Below are 23,492 nucleotides of genomic sequence, written 5' to 3' on the forward strand. Positions count from 1 at the left end.
CTCAGAGCCTGGGCACCGATTATCTTTCCTGCTTGGAATGCTATCCCCCAGAGACCCTCCTCTCACTTTCCTCTTGTTTCCGGCCTTATTCAAATATGTGCACACAGTGCCACGAACACAGCAAGGTCTACCCTGATGATCCTACTTTAAAGCACCATGTGCTCTCTTTAAACACATACAACATCCTTTTTCATCAGTTCTCTTATTTCGTTTACTGCTTCTGGTCTACCACCTTCTAGATGCTCAACTCTAGGGAAATAGGATTATGGCTCATGAGGGTAAAGATATATCTCTTCAACAGTGCCTAAAATATAGTAGAATAGAACATAGAGGTACTTAATAAATAGCCATTAAATGAAAGAATGAATTTATATATGCATAGAGGCACTGGATTTATTTTTAAAAATTAATGAAAATTACACATAGCTTGCAGAATAGTGTGAAAGACGTCATTGGTGGTAATAAGTCTTCTGAGTGTATATATATTTTTTATTTTTTTATTTTTTGGCCAGTCCTGGGCCTTGGACTCAGGGCCTGAGCACTGTCCCTGGCTTCTTCCCGCTCAAGGCTAGCACTCTGCCACTTGAGCCACAGCACCGCTTCTGGCCGTTTTCTGTATATGTGGTGCTGGGGAATCGAACCTAGGGCCTCGTGTATCCGAGGCAGGCACTCTTGCCACTAGGCTATATCCCCAGCCCCCTGAGTGTATATTTTTATATCAGTTTGAGTTTTAAAGTCACTTGAAAATGTTACATGTAAAAAAATTTAAAAAATACTACTACATTGCTAAGACAATTATAAACACTTGACTTCTATGTTCAGTATTTGGATAAGCGACTCAGTGCACAAAAGAACAAAAGTCTAGAAGTGTCTGCCGGGAAATGTGGCTATGGTCGAGCTGGAGCCTCTGCTATTTTCATGGATATTGCTATTTATTAAAGAGTCTTGGGTTAGACAATGGAATTCCACATTTTTTCTATCATTGGCTTTTTTCCATAATAAGTGTACATGTGTAGTCTTGGATTTCTTTTCTGGAATAAATGTGAGTGGGCATATTGCCACTGTCCCAGCATAGTTAAAGTGGAAAATCCAAAGGTTCACACTTCTTACAGCGGCCAAAACTACAGAAGTCTAAACTTGGACAACACAGGTCATGTCTGCTTCAGAAAAAAAGTTCAGACAAGAACTTGGATGCCATTTCCAGGGTGTCACTGTGTCCGATCCCCGTCGCCCACTAGTGTGTGGAATCATCACCTGACAGTTTGCAGTTTCGCTCTGGATTTAGTTGGAGGGGAAGCATTTTCTCCAATGCTTCTGGGAAGGTTGAGTTGCCAGCATTCTCCTCGCCTGTGAGTTCAAGTTCACACATGCAGTTGCAGCTGCAGACTTCGAGTGAGGACTCTAATGGAATTCATCCAAGGAAAGTAATTCCTGGCAAAGAGGAGCTAGCTGTCTCCAAATCTGTTTCTCTCTCTCTCTGTCTCTCTCTCTCTGTCTCTCTCTCTGTCTTTCTCTCTGTCTCTCTCCCTCTCCCTCTCCCTCTCTCTCTCTGGTCATGGCTTCGTTAAAATGAAGCAGCAGTTTTGACAGAATTTTGGAAATGGGAAGGACATAGTACCCTTCAAATTTTACTTTGTTCCCAGGTCCTTAGACTAAAGAAAACTTGGATTTCCTGTTGGCCAAACCATTTCCCTTCCACCTCTCTCCGAACAGCACCCTGGCCCTTGGCTCCCAACCGCTCCTCTGGGCCTGCTGTGGTCCCCGGGTTAGGACGCTGAACGGAACCTGAAGGGCACAACTGCTATTCACTGCTGTTCTCTGAACCAGTCAGGGCCCCTAATAAGTAAATAGGTTGGAAAGCATGTGTACACTTGTCTTGTGCTCCTGTGATTTTCAAACGATTCCCAGAACACTAATTCTTTAAGTTAATCGTTTATGGTCCCAAGGGGAATAATAGTTTTTGCACAAATCAATTTTAGGGAAGTATTGTACCGCTGAGCCACATCCCCTGCTCCAGATCACTGTATTTTCAATTTCTTTCCTGGACACATGATAGTAATGTACAATAGGAGAGTCAAGGCTCCGAGATTAAAGTAGAGGAAATTTTTCTAACATGATTGACTCTGAGTTCTCTGAACCTATTTTGACATAGAACAAATAAATCCTTTCTCCTGGAAAAAAAAAAAAAGCAACCTCTGAAAAAATACAGAAGAAATCCTCCTATCTAATGCAATTGATTAAGAGTTGGGGAGTCAGCCAAAAGAAGTCAGTTAAAGCAAAGAACGCTTTATAAATGACATAAGCTATGCTGTATGTAACTTAAAAATACACATGTTTAAGCAAGGTATCAGTGGCAATGCCTGTAATTCCAGCTCCTGAGGAGGCTAAGAGGAGGATTAAGATTTGAAGCCAACCCAGGAGAAAAGGCCACAAGACTTCATCTTCCAAATACCCAGTAGAAGTCAGGGATGATGGTATGGCTCACCTGGCAGAGCACCAGCCAATCAAGCCAAGTGAGCCTGAGGCCTTGAATTTATACCCCAATATCTCAACAACAACAACAAAATGGAAAAAATAGCCCATAAATTCACAAGCATCCACCGATCATCCAGGTCTTTCTTTGAACATTGCTATTGATCATCTATAAACCATAAGATATAGCATACAGCCTACAATTTCTAGTTTTATTTATGGTTGGAAAGAGAGCTTGAAGAGTACTTAAAGCCAAATGCCTTATTTTGTCCATTTTCACAATTTTGCCCACTCTTTTCGGTCATCTTTCTCGCAACTGATTCGCTATTCTTTTTTTTTTTTGGCCAGTCCTGGGGCTTGGCCTCAGGGCCTGAGCACTGTCCCTGGCTTTTTTTTGCTCAAGGCTAGCACTCTGCCACTTGAGCCACAGCGCCACTTCTGGCCACTTTCTATATATGTGGTGCTGGGGAATTGAAAACCAGGGCTTCATGTATGGGAGGCCAGCTCTCTTGCCACTAGGCCATATTCCCAGCCCTGATTCGCTATTCTTTTTTCTAACAACTACCCTTTATTGAGTTTTAGGGTCCTAGCAACACTGAGGGGAAAGTACAGAGCTTCTCTAGACGCCTTATCCTCATGCAGACTCAGCCTCTGCCTTTGCCTCTCAGCTACTTTTGCTGAGAAATGGTGACTTGTTACTTGGGCCCATGGATTAACTAAGAGCAGGATAAAAGCAAAGGCACTCAGCTCCTGTGTCCTCTCATTTTGAGCATCCTTTCCTGAAGTCACTTTGTAGTCACCTTGGGTTCCAGGGAAGACCGGCTTAATCAATAAACATCTTGTAGCAAAAGGCAAACTGCCCCCAAAGACAGAGAATATCCAAAAGACTAGAGCAGACACCAGGCACGAAGGACCAGACTACAGTGACTCGCTGATGACAATGAATCAATGTCTAAGGAAGACCGCGATAACGGTCAACCAGGCCATGCTTTGGCCAAGACTGTTTTAACTATGCCTACCTTCCTCCATTATCCCTAGTTCTTTGTCTGTAAAACCAAATGCTCACTAGGCACCTGTGGCTCACACCTGTTATACTAGCCACTTAGGAGGCTGAGATCTGAAGATCATAGTTTGAAACAAGCCTGGGGGCAGGAAAGTTCATGAAACTCCTATCTCCAATTAGGAAACAAAACGCAGCAGTGGAGTATGGCTGAAGTGGTAGAGCACTAGCCTTGAGCAAAAAAGCTCTGAGACCAAGCCCAGACCCTGAATTCAAGCCCAACACAAACAAAGGAACAAACAAAAAAACCTAAAGCTCATTTTGTACCCCTGAAGCTGCCCAAAGACAAATTAAAATGCTACTTTCCCTTGGCATGCACATGCCTTATGTCTTCCTTTTCTCCGCCTTTACTGTGTCTCTTTATTAGACATATAGGAAGGTGAGGAGACAGATCTGACATGTGGAACTCCTGGAGTTCGAGCCTGGAATCTGAAAGCTCCAATTTCACACTGACACAGAATTAGTATTCAATGTCCCTAGTTTTTCATTGGGATTCATTGGTGTTGAATGCTCTGTGGCTTTGACATGACAGGTATCCACCATTATAGTATCATACAGAGAAGTATCCTGTGTGCTCTGAATATTATCTCTCCTACCCTAACGCCTAACTCCTGACAATCGCTGATCCTTTTATTGTCTCCAAGTGTTGCCTTTTCCAGAATGTCATAGGAGGAATTATACAATAGGTTTCCATTTCAAACTGGCTTCTTTCACTAGGAATATGAAGCAAGGCTTTCTTCACATCCCTTCATGAGTTGATAGCTCATATCTTCTTTTTAAATACTGAACAATAATCTCTTGACTGGACAGAACACCACTGGTCTAGTTCAACTTGGTTTTAAAGAGACAATAGATCTGCTTTTGTATTCCTATTTCCTTGGTGTGCATAATTTTATAAATAAAAATCACTCAAATTCAGCAACTAAAAACTGCCTAAGTGGGTTTAGAGCAAATAATATTCAAGATGTTAGGTAAACATGACAAGTCAAAGACCATGATTGGTGAGTACTTTGCTGGCTTGTGTTATCAAGGGACTAGAAATGCAGGTAGACCCTGCATCTGTAGTGAAGGGAGGCTGGGAAAACGAATGTGTAATATCTTGAGGAACTCATGCTCTACAAGGTCTACTACGGGGAAAACGTGGGGCTGGACCACCCTCTTCTAAATGTTTTCATGTGCTTCCCTAAAGAAAAACATTTCCCATCATTCATCTTAAATATGTGAATAACTACATTTTATTTTGTTGTATTTACACTTAACTTTTGTGTGCCAGTGCTACGACTTGAACTCAGGGTGTGGGCACTGTCCTTAAGCTTTTTGCTCAAGGCTAGCACTCTATCACTTGAGCCACAGCTCCATTTCCAGCTTTTTTTTTGAAGGTTTAGTGGAGATAAATGTCTCATGGACTTTCCTGCCTGGGCTAGCTTTGAACCTTGATTCACTGATCTCAGTCTCCTGAGTAGCTAAGATTATAGGCATGAGTCACTGGCCCCTAGGTTAATTGATTTTTTTCATTTATTTATAATTACTGGCAGTAACATTACTAGCTACTGTCACAAAGCATTATATATTATATTTAGGACAAGGTTCATTAACAACGAGAATGGATCCTTGACATTTAAAAAAGTTTTGTTAACTTATTATCAAATGTGCTATATTATCCTTTCTAACTCCATAACATGGCTGGAACCAGGATTAGAAATATACCTAGGCTAGTTTCTTATTCACTTCACACATCAGTGCGGGGACTGTGGCATGCGATTCCTTATAAATGAATTTCATCTTGCTCCTGGCTAGCACTCAACCCCTTGAGCCATGTCTCCAGTTCTTAATTTACTTAAATGTTCTAAATGTTCTTCTCCCATTCCTGGGATATATGTATTCCATTTTGGAGACTATTAGACTTATAACTTCTCAAGGAAAATTAGAAGATAATTTCAATGTCTAAATGTGAAAGATGGAGGCTGGCAGGGCCTTTCTGAACCGATAGCACCCATCTCTCTCAAGCTCAGCACGTTTGTGCAGAGTCCCCTGAACCCCAGGGGTTGGGAGGAGGAGGCACTAGAGTCCAGCTAGCAAGAAGCAGCACCAGAACCAGGTCTGGATGCCACATCTTCTGCACTGGGCACTCATAGAGGCTATACAAAACCATTAAGCTCCCAGATGTAGCGGAGAGAGGAGAGGAGCCTTCTATGCTCCTCTTTCTGCAGGTTGTAAAGGCAGACAAAGTCAGCCTATAAGGAACACAAAGACCTGGTATTGAAAGTGAGTAGACAGCAAGGTTTCAGTGCCTTTTTCAATGGTACCCAGCCCATTGAGGTCTACTAACCTGGAGAAATGTTCCTAAAGCATCCTTGGCACCTGGTGGGCACTTAGTTGCTTATATTAGAAACCAGCATAAAAGGAAACTGAAGGCCTCCCCATCAAGGCAGGCCCAAAATACCAAAGGCTAAAGCCAAAATAAAACCAAGTCATCAGCATTAACAAAACCTCCTTACTTTAAAAACATCACACACACACACACACACACACACACACACACACACACACACATATATTTGCTATGCTGGGAATCAAAACCAGAGTCTATGAATGCTAGGCAGGCACTGTACCACGGAGCTACCCTCTCAGCAGCAGTTATATTAAGTCTACGAATATAAAATGCAAACAAGGGGTTAGAAGTAGTCAGCCTCCCCTAGGAGAGGTAAGATTTAATAATGTCCATCAAAGCACCTCTGTACCTCTGCTATGGAAGCCCTTTCAGAGCACAGCTGACAAGAACCCTGCCCTGCACAAGGAAGCCCAGCTATAACACGAATGAGCTATCCCCTTCCCCCTAGAGTGTGAGCAATAAACAAAACAAATACAAGTAGAACAGCTGGTTGCACCTGCTATATGTTTCTGGATTTTTCTCCACAGGACTCAGAAAGGAACTGCCTTGGTGCCACGAACACAGTCCAAACAATAAGAGCTTTGTCTTGTCACGTGTTCTGTAACTGGAGCTCAATGGCACTAAGCTCTCTGGTGACATTTACAGTTGTCCAGCAAGGGACTGGTTAGCTCGCTCATTGAATAGTTCCCCCCACCCCCCAAGTCCTGTTTATGAAACTCAGGTACTTGAAGCACCGATAAAATGACAGTGTTGTTATATAGGCAGGAAAACAATGTCTTAGGTGAGGACTGAGGGTATAATTAACATTCCAGTTGTCCATGGAATTTGTTTCAAAGGAAATCTGAATTTGTTTTGCTAGTAGGCAGCGTTTCCCTAGCTCAGACAGGGTAAGTTTTCCTGTAGAATTACTAAGTGTTAGGAGTATATATTTGTAGTTCAGACAGAACCAGCTAAAAATCTACATAGTCTAGTGCAATATAAAATTAGGGCCTTTCATTCAAACAAATAGGAAAAGAAGTACTGTACTATAAAGCTTTTTCTTTCTTCCATAGTCTCTTGATCACTGGTGGTGTGTGTGTATGTGTGTGTACTTTTACTTTAATCTTATACTCTCTTGGATGTGGGAACACTTGTAGGCAAAGCGAATCCTCATCAGCACTTGTGGCATGACTGCATATGACCCAGCAGCTGCCAAATCCAGTGTGCCGAAAATTCAGATGGAAACATAATAGACCCCGAATAGCCAAAGCAATCCTGAGCAAAAAGATTAATGCTGGAAGTATCACAAAACTAGACTTCAAATTATATATCAGAGCCATGCAAACAAAAGGAACCTGGCACTGGCACAAAAATAGACACCGAGATAGGATAGAAAACTGCAACCACCTGATTCTTGGCAAAGGTGCCAAAACCATAAATTGGAGAAAACTCAGTCTTCAAATGGTGCTGGGAAAATGGGGTATCTAATTTATAAGATTGAAATTAGATCCTCTCTCTTATCCAGTACAAAAATAATTCAAAATGGATGAAAGGCTTTAGTGTAAGACCTGTAAATTTGAGACTACTGCAGGAAAACAGGAAATCTTGCTATATGTGTGGAAACACAGGAAAAGTCTTCCAGAATGAGGCTCTAATAGCTCAGAAAATAAGAGCAAGAATTGACCAATAGAATTGCATCAAATTAAGATGCTTCAATACAGCAGAGGAAACAATTACCAGAGGGAAGAGATGTTCTACAGAATAGAAGAAAATAGTTGCTAGCTATTCTTGTGATGGTATTAATATCCAGAATATATAAGAAACTCAAAAACTTAAATACCAAAAGAACAATTAATAACAACCCAGTTAATAAATAGGAAAATAAACTGACTAGAGAGTTTTCAAAAGAAGTCCAAATGGCCAGTAAATATGTTTTAAAATATTCAACATCTTTAGCAGTCAGGGAAATGCAAATCTAAACTACACACACGGAGACTTGATCACTGGAGTCTGAATAGTTATCATTATGAAAACAAAAACAAACAAATGCTGGGCAGGGCATGTGTTGGCAGGAATGTGAATTAGTGTAGCTACTGTAAAAATCAGTGTGGCAGTTCCTCAAAAAACTAAATCTGTAACGACCACATGATCCAACCTGGGGCTGGGGATATGGCCTAGTGGCAAGAGAGCTTGCCACATGATCCAACCTGGACATATACCCAAAGTCAGCAGGCAATAGATACCTGCACAGCCATGTTTATTGTGGCACAATCAGCTAGGTGCCTGTCAGTGGATGAATGGGTTTAAGACAATGTGGTATGAGTGTTAGGCAGGCATAAAAAAGAACAAAATCACGTCATATGAGGAAAATGGACAGAACTGGAGATCATCATAGTAAATGAAATAAGCCAGGCTCTGGGGCTGGGAATATGGCCTAGTGGCAAGAGTGCTTGCCTTGTATATATGAGGCCCTGGGTTCGATTCCTCAGCACCACATATACAGAAAATGGCCAGAAGTGGCGCTGTGGCTCAAGTGGCAGAGTGCTAGCCTTGAGCAAAAAGAAGCCAGGGACAGTGCTCAGGCCCTGAGTTCACGGCCTAGGACTGGCCAAAAAAAATAAATAAATAAATAAAAAATAAGCCAGGCTCTGAATGACAAATACCAAGTGTTTTCTCTTATTTATGAAATCTAGATTTTTAAAATCTAGTAAGCTCATGCCTACTCCTAGCTACTCATGAGCCTGAGATCTGAGGATCATAGTTCGAAGATAGCCTGGTTAAGAAAGTCTTAGAGACTCTTATCTCCAATTAACAACCTCCCCCCCCCCCCCCACCAAAAAGCCAAAAGTGGAGCTATGGCTCCATTGTTACAGCTCTAGCCTTGAACAAAAAGTAGCTCAGGAACAGTTTCCATGCCCAGAGTTCAAGATCTAAGATGTGTACCGAAAAAAATAAAAAGACATGAAAATAGAAACCCTACTATTTGGGAAAAGAAAGGGGATCGGTGAACGGAGAGGGGAGAAAGAGAAGGTAGTAGGTGTGGGTGAAATGTCATCAGAAACCTCATTATTTTACACAATTAATACATATTCATAAAAATACCACATGCACACACACATACAGGCACATGTGCACACAGTCTTTAAAGTGGAAGAGAATACAACCAAGTGTCAATAGTCATTCCCTCTCCATCAAGGTAGAAAGTATAACTTTTCTATTATTTTTTGTTTTGTTTTGTTACAACAAATGTGGAAAGTTAGATTGCTCTTATAATTGCAAACATTATTATTATTATTATTATTATTCAGGGCACTGTCCCTGAGCTCTTTTGTTCAAGGATAGTGCTCTACCACTTTGAGCCACAGTGTCACTTCCAATTTTCTGCTGGTTTATTGAAATAAGAGTCTCCTGGCTTTTCATGACTGGGCTTGGTTTTGAACCTCAACTCTCAGATCTCAGACTCCTGAGTAGCGAGGCTTATAGGCAGGATCCACCAGTGCCTGGCTAGTAAACATTATTTTCTGAAGTAATAAAATAAATACACTTTACCTGTCGGGAGGGTACACTCCTCACTGGACTTTTCTGACAAGACCAGTGTCCTTTCTCTATTAACTCTTCTTAATATCTCCTGGATCATATGGATTTCAAGATTTTCCAGAAGCTTCTGAAGCTGAAGTAAGCACAGTTTGAGAATTACTCTCTGGATTTAGTTATACTCTGCACTCTCAAGTCCACTTCCTGCGGAAGGGCTTTAGGGTCTGTCTTTGCCTTCAGCCAGTTTCTGGCTGGGAAAGAGAAAGGGCTCATTTCTTGGGCTACCAAGGACTGTGGGATTAGATATACTTCTGTGGAAAACAACATTTTTTTCTTCTTCCTGGCCTGCCCCTTGATTGATAAAATACAGCCCACCCCCCTTTTGGGGGGGTCAGTTTTGGAGCTTGAACTCAGCCTGGGCACTGTCCCTAAGCTTTCTTGCTCAAAGCTAGCACTCTGCCACTTTGAGCCACAGTTACACTTCTGATTTTTAGGTGGTTAGTTGGAGATAAGAGCCTCATAGACTTTCCTGCAGGCTTCAAACCGTGATCCTCAGATCGCAGCCTTCCAAGTAGCTAGGATTACAGGTGTGAGCCAGGCACTATAACCTTTATTTACCCTTTGCTGAATTACAGTCTTCCATATCTACAGTGATCTCATGTTGTTGTTATTGTTTTTCTAGTGTCTCTAAATACTCTAATATAACCAGGAATTTTATTCTGAGTAAAACAGCTACAAGGAGCTATTTTTATTTTATGTGGATACTTGTGTACTAGATTTTCTTTTTAAGATAGGTAGGAGTTATGTTTTCTATAATTTTTCTTGTGTGGGAGCACCTCCATTGGAGGAAAAGAAGAATAATGAAAATCTAGACTTATGGAAGGAACTGAGATGCTAAGTGGTACTTCTTTGCTTAGGCTACCGTATACCTCTAAACACTCCTTCCCCTCCAAACCCTCTTTAATGACTTACAATCCTTCCACTTTACAATGAATTTCTTAGAGAAAGAAACTCACCATTTGAGTCTGTGTAGTTTTACATATCAGTGCCATAAAGCAAAATTTCAAAGGCAAATTTAAAATAGCTCTTGCATACCTGCTGAGTTTTTATTTCCACTTCTGAAGCTCCTTTGGGGGGTAGAATAGATTGACTATTTATTATAAGTCCCTCGAATTCATCTTCTTTCCCTATCTGCTTAGCTAAAGCCTTCATGCTGGGGTAGAGAATGTCAGTCCTGTCAACAAAGAGAGATAGAAATGAGGAAACATAGTCTTTTTCTAATTCTGGGTCTTTGACAATTATTTTAATTCACTTTGTTTCCTCCCAGCCCATTCACAGACGCATCAACATCTAAATTTATTACTCCATCAGTCAGTATTCAATACTCTGACCTTTTCCCATTGCATACTTCCATTAATTTCAATCTTCAACTATTGACAAGAAATAGGAACAATTCTCTGGTAACCAAGAATATGGGCCATAATAACTTCACCAGATTGGGAGTTCTGGCAATGCCAAGATGAGCCTTCTGAAGCTTGGTGAGGTCTAGTGGTGGATGTGGCTTAGTATGTACTTGTTCCACAAGACACATGGCAGAAACAGCATGCCCTTCCTGCCAGCTGAGTCATGGTAGCTGAGGTCTGCAGCCAAGTTCAGCACCATCTCCAAGACCTAAAGCCTCATCCACCTGTACCTTATTATTCTCAGAGACCCATCCTGGGGCTATAGGGGCCAGAGAGAGGAGGAATCCTTAGCAGCAGCTCTCCAGCTGGAGTTCCCTGGAATTCTATCACCTTAAAAGCCTCGCATTGGCACTGTGGGGTCGCTTGATGAGCACAAGTTCCTGTGGACAGATTGTAGGGAGTAGACAGCATCGTCCAGTGGACTCCAGCAATGCCCCTACAGTTACCACAACCCAGCTTTTCCTCACAGTACTGCATTGTTGCTGCCACCCAACTCAATGGAGTATATCATAGCTTCAAAATATAATGTCTCCCACAAGCTCATGTGTTAAAGGCTAGGTGGCCAACTGGTGGCACTATTTTGGGAGGCTGTCCTAACTTGGGAGGTGGGGCCTAGCTGGGGGAAGGAGGTCACTGCAGGCATGTCTTTAGAGATGATATCGGGTCTCTAGTCTGCTGCTCTCTCTGCTTCCTGGCCGCTATGTTGTGAGCTGCTGTGCTTGGCCATGTCCTCCTCTTCATGATGGATGGTGCTCTCTGAGGCTGCGAGTCAAATAAATTCTTCCTCTTTTCAAGTTGCTTTGTCAGGTATTTTTTTTTTTTTTATCACAGCGGTAAGAGAAGAGCTAAGACAGCATCTTAGGATTCAGGGAGCAAATCTCACCCTTCAACACCCCCAGGCTCTACACACGAACATGAGTTTTTGCTTCTGCAACACTCACTCATAGAGCTTTGAGAACTGTTTGTGGAGGGAGACGGGGTCCATGTCCTGGTCTCGCAGCTGGAGTCTCCCCCACTGTTCCTTGAGCACTTCCAGCTGCTTCCACAGTATCAGAAAGGATCTGAGCAGGGCGAGGGACATAACAGGCTCACACTTGCCATCCAGAACAGCAGAGGCCTTGGGGCTGCTTTGAGTCTGATTTCTGAATCCTGGCAGTTTGGACCAATCTGGCTGAAAGCATAATAAAAGTTAATCATTATTGATAGTGGACTAGTATGGTATAAGTTTGTACATGCACCCATGCAGAACAAAATCTTTGAATCTTTTCCCCAGGTGGAATGGTTTACAGGACTGTAGCATGGTTGAAGATATTGAATACCCTTCCTGAACAGAGAGTGTGCAGAAACACTAGAAATGGATCCATCTTGCTTTCTGAGGGGTCTTGAATCATTTGTTTTAAAACTCTCTTGCATACCAACATCTCATCTGCCTTGAAAATCAAACAACAGGGGCCAGAATGTGGCTTAGCAGTAGAGTGCTTGCCTAGTATGCATGAAGCCCTGGGTTTGATTCCTCAGCACCACATAAACAGAAAAGAAAAAGCCGGAAGTGGGGCTGTAGCTCAAGTGGTAGAGTGTTAGCCTTGAGCCAAAAGGAGCCAGGGACAGTGCTCAGGCCCTGAGTTCAAGCCCCAGGATTGGCAAACAACAACAACAACAACAAAAACCAGAAAATCAAACAACAACAAAACAGCCTTTATCTGTATAGCCGCTGCATTCTGGGAAGTGCTCAACACAGTTGAGATTGAAGTCTTTCCCACACTCCATGGTGGGGTTATAATAAAGCTTTTCATTTATTGGAGATGTTACCAGTTTCATGGGTAAGGAAATGGAAATTTCATTTTCTCATAACTCCTGTTACTTATTCCATCCTTTAAAAATAAAGCTCAGGCCTGGTGCCCGTGGCTCATGCCTGTAATCCTAGCTACTCAGGAGGCTGAGATCTGAGGATCACACTCTGAAGCCAGCCCGGGCAGAAAAGTTCCCATGAGACTCATATCTCCAATTGACCACTCAAAAAATGGAAGTGGATCTGTGGCTCAAGTGGTAGAGTGCTAGCCTTGAGCACAAAGAGGCTCAGGGGCAATGCCCAGGCTCTGAGTTCAAGCCCCACAACCAACAAAAATAATATAGAAACGAGATGCAACAGCAATACTCACAAGACAACATGTTGGAAATGAACTTTACAACTTAGGGGAGGACTGGGGGCAGCAGAGGAAAGTGGGAGACAAACGAGGGAGGGTGTAACAATGTTTGACAAGAAATGTACTTACTACCTTATTTATGTAACGCTAACCCCTCTGTGCATCACCTTGACAATAAAATTAAAATAAATAAATAAATAAAGCTCAGAACTTCTCTATTGACTTTTTAATCCAATAGGGCAATGTTACTTTAAAACTGTGATTGTCTCATTTGTCCACTGACATTTTCCCTAAATAAGTATTTATCCTGGATGATGTGAAGGAAGGAAGTATTCACACCCCTGCTCACCCACGGCTTGCGTGAGGGCCAGGGCCCACAACCTGCCTCTAGCTGTGTGGATAGCAAGGATCTAGAGTCCAATGACACCAGGTTTTCTATTCCTAGCTCAGAAACCTGGCTGTCCACAGCTCTTCCACCTGAATGTTCTCTGACTTAAATCATGGGGTTTGTCCTGTGGTCTGCAGAAAGTGCTTTTCTTGTACCAAGATGACACTTAGGCTGGAGCTGGACCTTATCCCCGTTTTTGGGTTGCTAGTTTCCACTTCTGGAGTGTATTCTTGGAGTAGTTTGTAAGCCAGTGAAAGGAGGGAAGTGATTTTCTAATCAGATTTCCATCTAAAAGTCACACACACACACACACACACACACACACACACACACACAGCATAGCTCAAGTTAAAAGTATCATACTGATGTCAGGTGCCGGTAACTCACACCTATAATTCTAGCTTCCCAGGAGACAGAGACCTGATGATTATGGGTAAAGCCAGGCAGCAGTGAAGGAAGAAAAACCAGGTCTCAGATGTTCACCTGGCTTCTGTCATGGCCCTCCGCGTCTCCATGTTTAGTCCTTAATGAGTGACTCACAGGAAAGTGTCTGACTGGTTTAGTGGGTTCCATTTGGGTTTAGTGGGTCTACCAATAACCCTTATTTTTTTACAAAGAAAAGGAATGGAGAGGTGATGGATTATGGACTGATTGTGAAGGAACAGGCTTTGAAGCAGCAGGCCACCCAGGCCCTAGGGTTGCTTCTACGTGGCACTAGCACCGTCCTGATACCCACTGGGGAGGCTTACAGGAAAGATGTGGCTCCCTCATCAATCTCCCGAATAAGAAGGCCCTTCAGTACAGTATGGCACTGGCCGAGCATGTAACCATTGCCAGGAATACCTGTGTACTTTTGTCCCCGGTGGCTTTCCATCCAGAGGAGTCCTCCATGATCAGATGACAGCTGCTCAGAAGAACATCTTCCATTAGCAGCTGTGTGCTCACCAGCTCTCCGTGAGCCACCTTGCGGTCATGGTCACCCAGCCCACAGAAGCACAGCTAAAAACAGAGGAAAAACAAACTCTGTTTGGAAGTCTGCTGTGTATCCCTTATATACATAGTCTGGGAGAAGAAAGCTAGAAACAACTGTGTTTATGAAACCCACCCTCTCCATTATGAGAACAATCCATAAGAATCAGAGTAACACAGCTGAAACTCCTTCGTGAACATATTAGATGTTTGGCTTTGTGAAGAAGTACAAAGTTCCCTACCCCTTACTGCAGATTTGTACACAAGCACAAAAGCTGAATGAGAACAAGAGGCCCTGTATTCAAGCCCCTGTCCTAGTCCCCCCCCCGCCCCCATCAGCAAAACACAACGCTGGAGGCTTGGCTCAATGATCAGAGCCCCTACTTTACTAAGTGCAAGGCTAGGGGCATAGCTCAGTGGTCCAGTACTTGAGGAGTAAGTATGAGGTCCTGCATACAAACTCCAGTACCACCAAAAGTGTGTGTGTGTGTGTGTGTGTATGTGTGTGTGTGTAATATGAGTACTATATGTAGAAATACTATTTATTTAATACAATGATTGATACTATTTATTTAATAAAATGATTGAAAGAAGTTAACAATTTAATAAATTAAAAGAAACTAACAATGAAAAAATTTTTAAAAAGAAATTCTTCTTATGAGTCCTGCTTACACAGTTCCCTTCTCACCAGGTGGGTGAGGAGTCACATGGCTCTGAACTGCCAACATCCACAGTTTCTGTAAGAGGCCCCGACTGTGATTAGAGGTGTGTGTGGCTCTTCTCTAGGTCACAATGCCATGGAAACGTCAGCTGAGGCTACAACCAGGGCTGATAACGCACTGAGACCTTGATTCCTCTCCTCCACAGTAAGCAAACATGACTCACCTCAAAGTATCGAGTTTGCAGCTTCATAACTACAACATGGCGTGTGTCTCAAAGGACCAAGCATGGAAAGGCTTGCCTGGACACCTGGTGACACCTTGCTTTGCAGCCTGAGTTCAGCTTTCTTTCCAAGATGGAGGAAGCTATACCCACCTGCATATTATACTCTAGGGTGTCTGGGATGCTACTTATAACCGGAAATGGTCCTCCATCTTGCAGAAATGCTCTCCAAGGGAACAATGCAAAGGCCTAAAAGAACCAAATGATAGGCATGGAATGCTCGGCTGTATCCCTAAGATAAAGACATCTACATATGAGCAGGATTTCTGTGTCCACATCTCAATACACTGTTGGATGATTGATTTATCATGTAAAAACACTTCTGATAGTGCACCCCCAATGATGTAGAGGAGAGAATAGTAATAATCACTTTTTAAAATTGCCTTTGCAGCAGTTGCTTTCGGTGTAACTAGTCAGTATCAGTCAGCACTAGTCCTGTTACTGGTATTTCAGAACCACATAATTTATTACTAACAAAAGGAAAGCTATTTGAATGTTTCTGGTATTAGGAACTTTAAAAAAAATTCTAGGAATTGACTCAAAATCAATGCTACAACTTATTGCAGGTAGATTCCCGTCTTCTCCACAGACAATACAAAGTACCTTCCATATCTGTGACCCTAGGGCAGCCCTCCATCCAGGAGGCCTGCCAATTCTACTCCATTCAACACTTCTAGGCCAGAGTACGGCGTCAATCAATTCCTAAAGATGGAGCTGATTTTGCTAGCAAGGACCGTGACACTGGCATACAGCTCATCCCAGGGAGGCCCAAAGACAGAAGGAGCAGGAGTAGGAGCAGGCCAAATAGACCCAGCTCAACTCCGTCTTCTGGGTCTAAATGAAGACCAAGGAGTGGGCAGAGAGTCCGTATTGCATAGTATAGAAGTGTGGGACATGCTTGGTGTTGAGGTACATCCATTACTTAATAATTTATGATATCAAAACATTACATGGCATGCTTTAGAGCAAAAATCTTGGGCTTGCAAAGTGATTTGAAAGACCGCTTCATAGATTCTTTGGTGCTCTTTCTCTCCAGAAATGGGGTTTAATTTTTCCTCCCTTTGAGTGCGGCTGGACTCGGGGACTGACATCAAGTAAGGCAGAAGTGATGGGACTTTAGGAGATCAGGCAATCTAGACAATGCCTTCCATCTGCAATGCATTGTTCATTAGATAGTTTGTTCCCTTAGAGCGTTTGTTCTTGGAGAAGTTCTCTGCCATGCTGTGAGCAGGCTCTGTAGAGACGTCTACCTGAATAACCCTGGAGGTGGACCTTCTGACACCCACCAAGAGCTACTTGAGCAAGCTCAGAAGCCGATTCTCTCCCAGTCCTGCCCTAGGAAGATCAGAGTTCCAGCCAACACCTTTATTGCAGCCTCACGAGGAATCCTGGGCCAGAACTACCCACGCCAGCCACTTGCTGCATCCTACTCTTCTGAATCCGTGAGAGAGAATGAATGTGTATGGTCTTAACCTGTTAAGTGTTGGGGTGCTTCGTTCTTCAAGAGATAAGTTCGTGACGTGGTGCTGTCCTGATTCCCCAGGAGTGTAATCTCCCCCTTTCCTGAACCTTGGCCTCTTCGGAAGGTGGATAACGATTCTGCCTGGGCGCAGTAAGAGTTGCCAGGATAGCATTTCATAAGCCACATGGGAACCACTGACCTAATTCATGTGTAGTAGTGGTGATCATTATTTATTTCATGGAAGGAATTAAAATGTTTGCTTTGCTACCACCTGGAAACACACACAAGCTGTCGCCCCATGCAGACTGGAGCATTTGCAGCAAAGAGCTGACGGGGAAGCACAGGGGACCTGGGGTGGGGGAGGGGGCAGGAGGCTCCCTTGTATAACTGAAAGTTGCGGGGAGGGGGCAGGCAATGAAGACTGTATTACAATATTGAGACACTTGCAAAATTTAAAGCAAATGGAAACCCAGTGACAAAAGTCCCTCCAGGCTCCACAGCTTCTATAGGTAGAGAACACCTGTAACACTCACCTGCAGGCTCCGGGGATCCAGCGGCGGAGGCAGGCCGAGCTGTGAAGCAAAAATGCTCTTCCTGAGGGAGCTGCTCAGGGGTGGCAGCCCGTGGCACATGCCATCTGTGACAGACTGGTAGGCGGGGAGGTTTCCAGCAGCTAAAAACGTTCTTAACCAAAACATAGGACACATGGCACTTAAAGCAGTTTCCGAAACTTCTACAACTGGAAACTGTCTCCAAAGTTATTGTAGCAAAATCACATTTGGACAAGAAGTTTCTTCCTCAACCACATCCCCCTCCCCGCCCCCCACGGTTCCCTGCACGTTAGGAAACGGTGACACACTCTCGACTAGCACTGCTTTGTTTATATATATTTTTAAATGGGTAGATACTAAATTGTACAGATGAAGGGGTTTTATCATAACACTTTTTTGTTTTTGGGGGGGTACCGGAGTTTGAACTTAGAGCCTTATACTTGCTAGGCAGGTGCTCTACTACAGAGCTTCATGCTCAAGACTGTTTTTGCACTGGTTGCTTTGAGATAGGTTCTTGCTACCTGCCTGGGGATGTGCCTGAACAATCTACCTCCTCGTAGCTAGGTCAGGTATGAGTCAGAAATGACTATTGCTTTCTGTAGAGATGGAGTCTCTTGAGTATTTCTGTCTAGCCTGTCCTGGAGCCACAATTCCCCAGACGTCAGCTGTCATGCTGCTTGAAGGACAGGCTGGATCCACTGTTTGCAAGTATTGGTGGAAAGGGGACTGACCTTAAACCATGATCCTTTCATCCCAAGAAGCTAGGGTTACAGGCATGAGCTGCTCTACCCAGCTTTCTCATGGAACGTTTCCACGTGTGTAAATGTTCTTTGGTCACATTTACTTTCTTTTAGACTAGCACTATTTGATAGAACTTTCCATGATGATGAAAACACTCTGTATTTGTACAGATCACTTGTGGCTGTTGAATGCTTGAAATGTGACTAGTGTGACTGAGGGATTCCCTTTTAAATTTTATTTAATCTAAATATTAATTTCAGGGGCTGGGAATATGGCCTAGTGGCAAGAGTGCTTGCCTCATATACATGAAGCCCTAGGTTCAATTCCCCAGCACCACATATATGGAAAAGGCCAGAAGTGGCCCAGTGCTCAAGTTGGCAGAGTGCTAGCCTTGAGCAAAAAGAAGCCAGGGACAGTGCTCAGGCCTTGAGTTCAAGGCCCAGGACTGGCAAAAAAATTTTTTTTCAGTTAAGATAGCTACATGTGGCTACCAAATTGAATACTATACCTGTAACTCTAGAACAAAGATTTCAATTGTTTTTTGAACTATTTTAAATCCAATAGCCAGGACAACAGTTCTTGACATGTAAAACAAAAATTTGAAATTAAATAAGAGGCAGGGGTCAGAGAAAGAATGGTTTGCTTTAACAACATTTGGCTTTGCATATCAAGAACCATAGCCCTGAAGACTAGAGCATGAAATTTATACCTTAAGTAAATATGGAGATGTGTACAGGAGATTAGCTTGACTTTGTTGCCCAAAAGGAAATAGAAGTACAAGCAAGAAAGAAGAGAGTTGTCATGGATGCCGCAGAAGAGCTGTGACATATGGGTGAGTTGAGGGAGGGGGTCCCACTGCACAAGGGCCCTATGGCCCCAATAGTCCATGAGTCAGCCATTTCCCCATCATGCCTTGCACCAGCATGCAGAGAGCAGGCCAACCTGCCCTTTGGCAAATGTGTGCTATGGTCTCATGACAGACCTTGTGATATGATCTCTTCTATAGCAGAGCAGGAGATCTTAGGTGACTCTGCTCTGTGGTCCTTGAGCTGTCTCCTTCCCATTTTTCCCCCTAGGCTATGGAAAAGAACTTCTCTCATTCCAGCTAATTCTCTCCAGTACTTTCTTTTCATTTTTTGTTTTGGTGCCAGTAGTGAGGCTTGGACTCAGAGCCTGGGTGTTATCCCTGGACTCTTTTACTCAAGGCTAGCACTCTACCATTTAAGCCATAGCTCCATTTCTGGCCTTTTGGTGATTATTTAGAGATAAGATCCTCATGGACTTTCCTGCCCCCATTGGCTTTGAACTGTGATCCTCAGATCTCAGCCTCATGAGTAGCTAAGACTACAGGCATGAGCCACTGGTGCCTGGCTCCGTTCTTTCTTTTGAAACTTTAGAAGAGTCTTCATCCTGGTAAACAACCCTATTTACTCAACCTTACAGAGCTCTGAGAAGGGCCAGGAACTTCCCTAAGCATTCTGTGTCTTTTGATTATATAAGACATTCCTTTGTTTGCAGATTCAGTGGTTTGTAAAATGATCAAGAAGGATGACATTTATTTTTCAGCTTTCTATTTCCTCTTACCTTCTGTCTTCTCTCAGAGTTTCCTTCTCTACCATAGAGCTGCTTGGAATCCACCAATACTCGGGCTTTGGAGCTGAACAAGCCTAGGTTCTAATTCTGGTTTACCACTTCCTAGCAGTACCATTCCCATCAAATACAACCTGCCACACTCTGAAGATAAAAGCCCAGGGAAATGGACTTCCTTAGAAGGGCTCACAGGGGTGCACACTGGGTGGGTGTGGAAAGCAGCTATGGGGCAGGGTGTCCTCTGTTCCTATAGAGTGTAGTCAAATGAAGTAAGCCTGGAAAAGCATTCTGGAGGAACAGAGCAGTTTCCTTGCACAGCATTTAGTTCAGTCCCGCATGGCTGCAGCCCAAATCCTCATCATGGCCAAGTTCCTTATAAATTCTGACCTTGGGCTTTCAGAGCCCAGAGGCTGCCTACGAAATAGCCATCTTGCCCATCAGAACCTTTATATCCTGCGTGATTGACTAACCCCGGAAGCTATTTAGCAACGAAAAAGAAAATGAATTAACATTATTATTATATATTTGTCCTACTGAATTCACAGTCTGAGTCCCCTGGCACAGTAAAGAAAATGCAGAGGAGAAAGAGAAAACTTCAGCTCATCAGTACACTCCCCGTTTTCATGCTCTAGCCACACCCAATGGTAAGGGTAGAAACCATAACCCAGGTGCAGTGCCCTAGGGCCCTTGCTGACCACATATGAGTACTAGAAATTAACCAAAAGAAGTTGATGAATTTTGACAATTCAAGAACAAGCAGAGCTAGGTGCTTGGTGACTCATGCCTGGAATCCAAGCTAAGACCTGAAGGATCTAAGTATTAAAGGCAGTCTGGGCAGTGAAAATGTCAACTGGAGATGTGGCTCAAGTGGTAGAGCACCAGTTATAAGCAAGCAAGCCAAGCCAAGAATACAAGTCCCAGTCCTGGGAATGGCTCAGTCCAGACCCAACTCTGTTCCCCCATATAACATTTATTCTGGGGGCTAGAGGTGTGGCTCATTAGTAGACTATTTGTCTAGAAAACATAAAGCCTAGAATTCAAAACCTCAGTAGAACCAAAAAAAAAGTCCAGAAACTTTGTGACTCTTAATTCAAACTCAATCTGAATCGTCCTATCAGAATCATAATTATTTAGCCAAATGGATCTTTCTTTCTTTGCATGCAGAGTACTTAATATGATGGTTCTTTTGAGGTCAAAGGAATTTATAAATTTAACTCCAGTAGCCAATTCTAGCAGTTGCAGAAGTGTAGTGAGAATTTTGTCCCTTTAAAAGATAAAGTCGAAGAGGATAAATAAAATTCTTTGGGATTCTAATCTTTCAACCTACATAATTTTTACTCTCAAGAAGACAATCTGAACACTGGAAAGAGGTCATTGTGATGCAAACTTTTGAAACTACATTTAATTAAGCCAGTCCTATTGGGACAGATCCCATTTGGACAGCTTTGCAGCAGGACACATTTGAGTAGCTGGCGTTCTAGAACTGATTGTGCTTCTGACTATTTTAAGCTTATTATCTAATCTTGCCGGGAGTGGCCACCCTAGCCAGTCACTGAGCAAACACTGGCTCAGCAGAGTTTGCTAGGCAGGAATAGCTCTCCAGCCCTTACCGGACGAGATGCCTCACGGCTGAATCGAACTGGAGCAACATGACCTCCCTGCGAAGCAGGAGGGCCTGAGCCACCTGGGTTGGATCTTGAGGGCTCTGGAGGCTGTCCAGGATTTTCTGTAGCTCTTGAAGCTCAGACCCTAGAAGACAGACAGCCTTGTCAGGCAGTGTGAAATACAGGTTTCTATAGCCAACCCAGTGATCCTTCACTGCCCCCCCCCCCCAAAGCTGACTGGCCATCTAGACAGACTTCCCTTTCTTTGTGGATGTACCAGCTATGTGTTTCTGCAAGACCAGCAAAGCTTTGTCCTCTATAGCCTGAGGTCTGATTTCTCTTTCCTTCCTTTTTTCTTGCCTTGGGAAGATAAAACAAAACAAAACTTGCTGTGCTTATTATCACAGTAAGAACATGCTATTCAAACTAAGTTTTGAAATTTATAAGACTATGGTGTCAAAATAGAATGAAAAAGAGAAATCACAAAGGACTGGGAAAGTACATTGCTTAGGATATTTAATAGGGACTTGGAATTACATAAATTGTAAACTAGCATGCATTTTCATTGTTATATCAGCCAGTTGAGCCTTCCCTGACCCTGGCTTATGAACGAATCAAAGCAAGTAAAAAATGTATGCATATATATGTATATACATACATGTATATATACACACATATATGTATTTTTCTAGGAGATTCTACTCATTTTAGGAGTAAGCATAAGAGGTCACTACTTAGCTTATTTCTTGGGCACCTACTAAAACAGTAGGTGCCATATAAATAACTGTCCACACAACTGACTTGGAAATGTAACAGGGAAAACTTTTGGAGCACTCAGGCTGTGTTGAGGAACCTGGCTGGCATCTGGACATCTACCTGGGGATCTATCTATGTTATTGGCCCAGAAAAGTGAATAAATATGACAAAATAGGAAAGCTCAGCAAAAAGTAGCAAATTCTTAGGAAGCCTGATGGGCCCACAGTCTACCAGAATATCAGCTGGTTCAAGTGCTGACAGATCTTTCTGAGGATAGTGCTAGTTGTCTACCCAGAGAGGACATCCCTGCTACGGGACGACGGACTGTGGAATTGATCACTATCCCTGCACATGTATCTCAGGGGAGGAGCGAGATAGGTGCCCCACAAGGATTGCTGGAATTCCTCTATCACCATCATCATCATCATCATCATCATCATCCTCATCCTCATCATCATCTCCTCCTCCTCCTCCTCCTCCTCCTCCTCCTCCTCCATTGTCATCGTCTTCTCCTTCTCCCTCCTTCTCCTTTTCCTTCTCCTCCCTCCTCCCTCCTCCTCCTCCTCCTCCTCCATTGTCATCGTCTTCTCCTTCTCCCTCCTCCTCCTCCTCCTCCTCCTCCTCCTCCTCCTCCTCCTCCTCCTCCTCCTCCTCCTCCTCCTCCTCCTCCTTCTTCTTCTTCTTCTTTTGCTCAAGGCTAGCACTGTACCATTTTGAAGCACAGCGCCACTTCTGGTTTTCAGGTGGTTTATCGGAGACTAGAGTCCCACGCACTTTCCTGCCCAGGCTGGCTTTGAACTATGATCCTCAGATCTCAGCCACCCGAGTAGCTAGGATGACAGGTGTGAGCCACCAGTGCCTGGCTGAGTTCCTCAATCTTGACAGCTCATTCCCATTTTCCCAGATGTCCGGGTTCTGGGCCTGCTCCGGCACTTGTGCACTTAGGAAAGCAGGGGACTGTGGGAGCAGGGAGAGGGGAGATTTCTGGGAGAGCTGGATTGGCATTGAAGATAATTCTCAATGCTTGCAACAACTTCTCTTGGCTTTAGTGCAGATGCACTGGCCACTACAAACCTGACTGCAGTCCTCCCTTGGCCCTGCTGTCTCCCCCACTAATCCAATCTATTCCTCCCCAGGCGAGGGTGAGTGCTCCCAAACCACCTGTCTGCAGGCTCTTCCCAGCATGCTCCTTGCTCCCAGCTGCTGGAGACTTTCTCATTTGAAACATGGCTCTGGATCTCTCGACTTTAGTGTCATACCCCAAGGACATGGTGGGCCCTTTTCTTGGCCACTCTCCTTTCTTCTGTTCTCTGTGAGAAGTCCGGCACCCAATCACTTCGCTAAGAGCATCTTAGTGTGTTTTCAGAGTAACTCTCAATGGTCCCCACAATGGGAGCACTTTGGTACTTTCATCTTTTCATGCCAGTCTTGAAGACGTGCCCCTT

General features: G+C 43.5%; 1 protein-coding gene across 1 annotated transcript in view; it reads right to left on the reverse strand.

The window, feature by feature from the left end:
• LOC125357064 overlaps nt 1-23,492 on the reverse strand; it is a 134,301-nt gene that overhangs the window by 30,885 nt on the left and 79,924 nt on the right. The window contains exons 30-36 of the mRNA XM_048353718.1: nt 21,298-21,436; nt 17,339-17,489; nt 15,437-15,532; nt 14,276-14,431; nt 11,842-12,071; nt 10,533-10,671; nt 9,453-9,573 (exon numbers count right to left, since the gene is read on the reverse strand). Coding sequence (XP_048209675.1) covers nt 9,453-9,573; nt 10,533-10,671; nt 11,842-12,071; nt 14,276-14,431; nt 15,437-15,532; nt 17,339-17,489; nt 21,298-21,436 — 1,032 coding nt within the window. The remainder of the gene's footprint in view (nt 1-9,452; nt 9,574-10,532; nt 10,672-11,841; nt 12,072-14,275; nt 14,432-15,436; nt 15,533-17,338; nt 17,490-21,297; nt 21,437-23,492) is intronic.

The sequence above is a fragment of the Perognathus longimembris genome, chromosome 9, assembly GCF_023159225.1.
Source record: "Perognathus longimembris pacificus isolate PPM17 chromosome 9, ASM2315922v1, whole genome shotgun sequence".
Taxonomy (NCBI): Eukaryota; Metazoa; Chordata; class Mammalia; order Rodentia; family Heteromyidae; genus Perognathus; species Perognathus longimembris.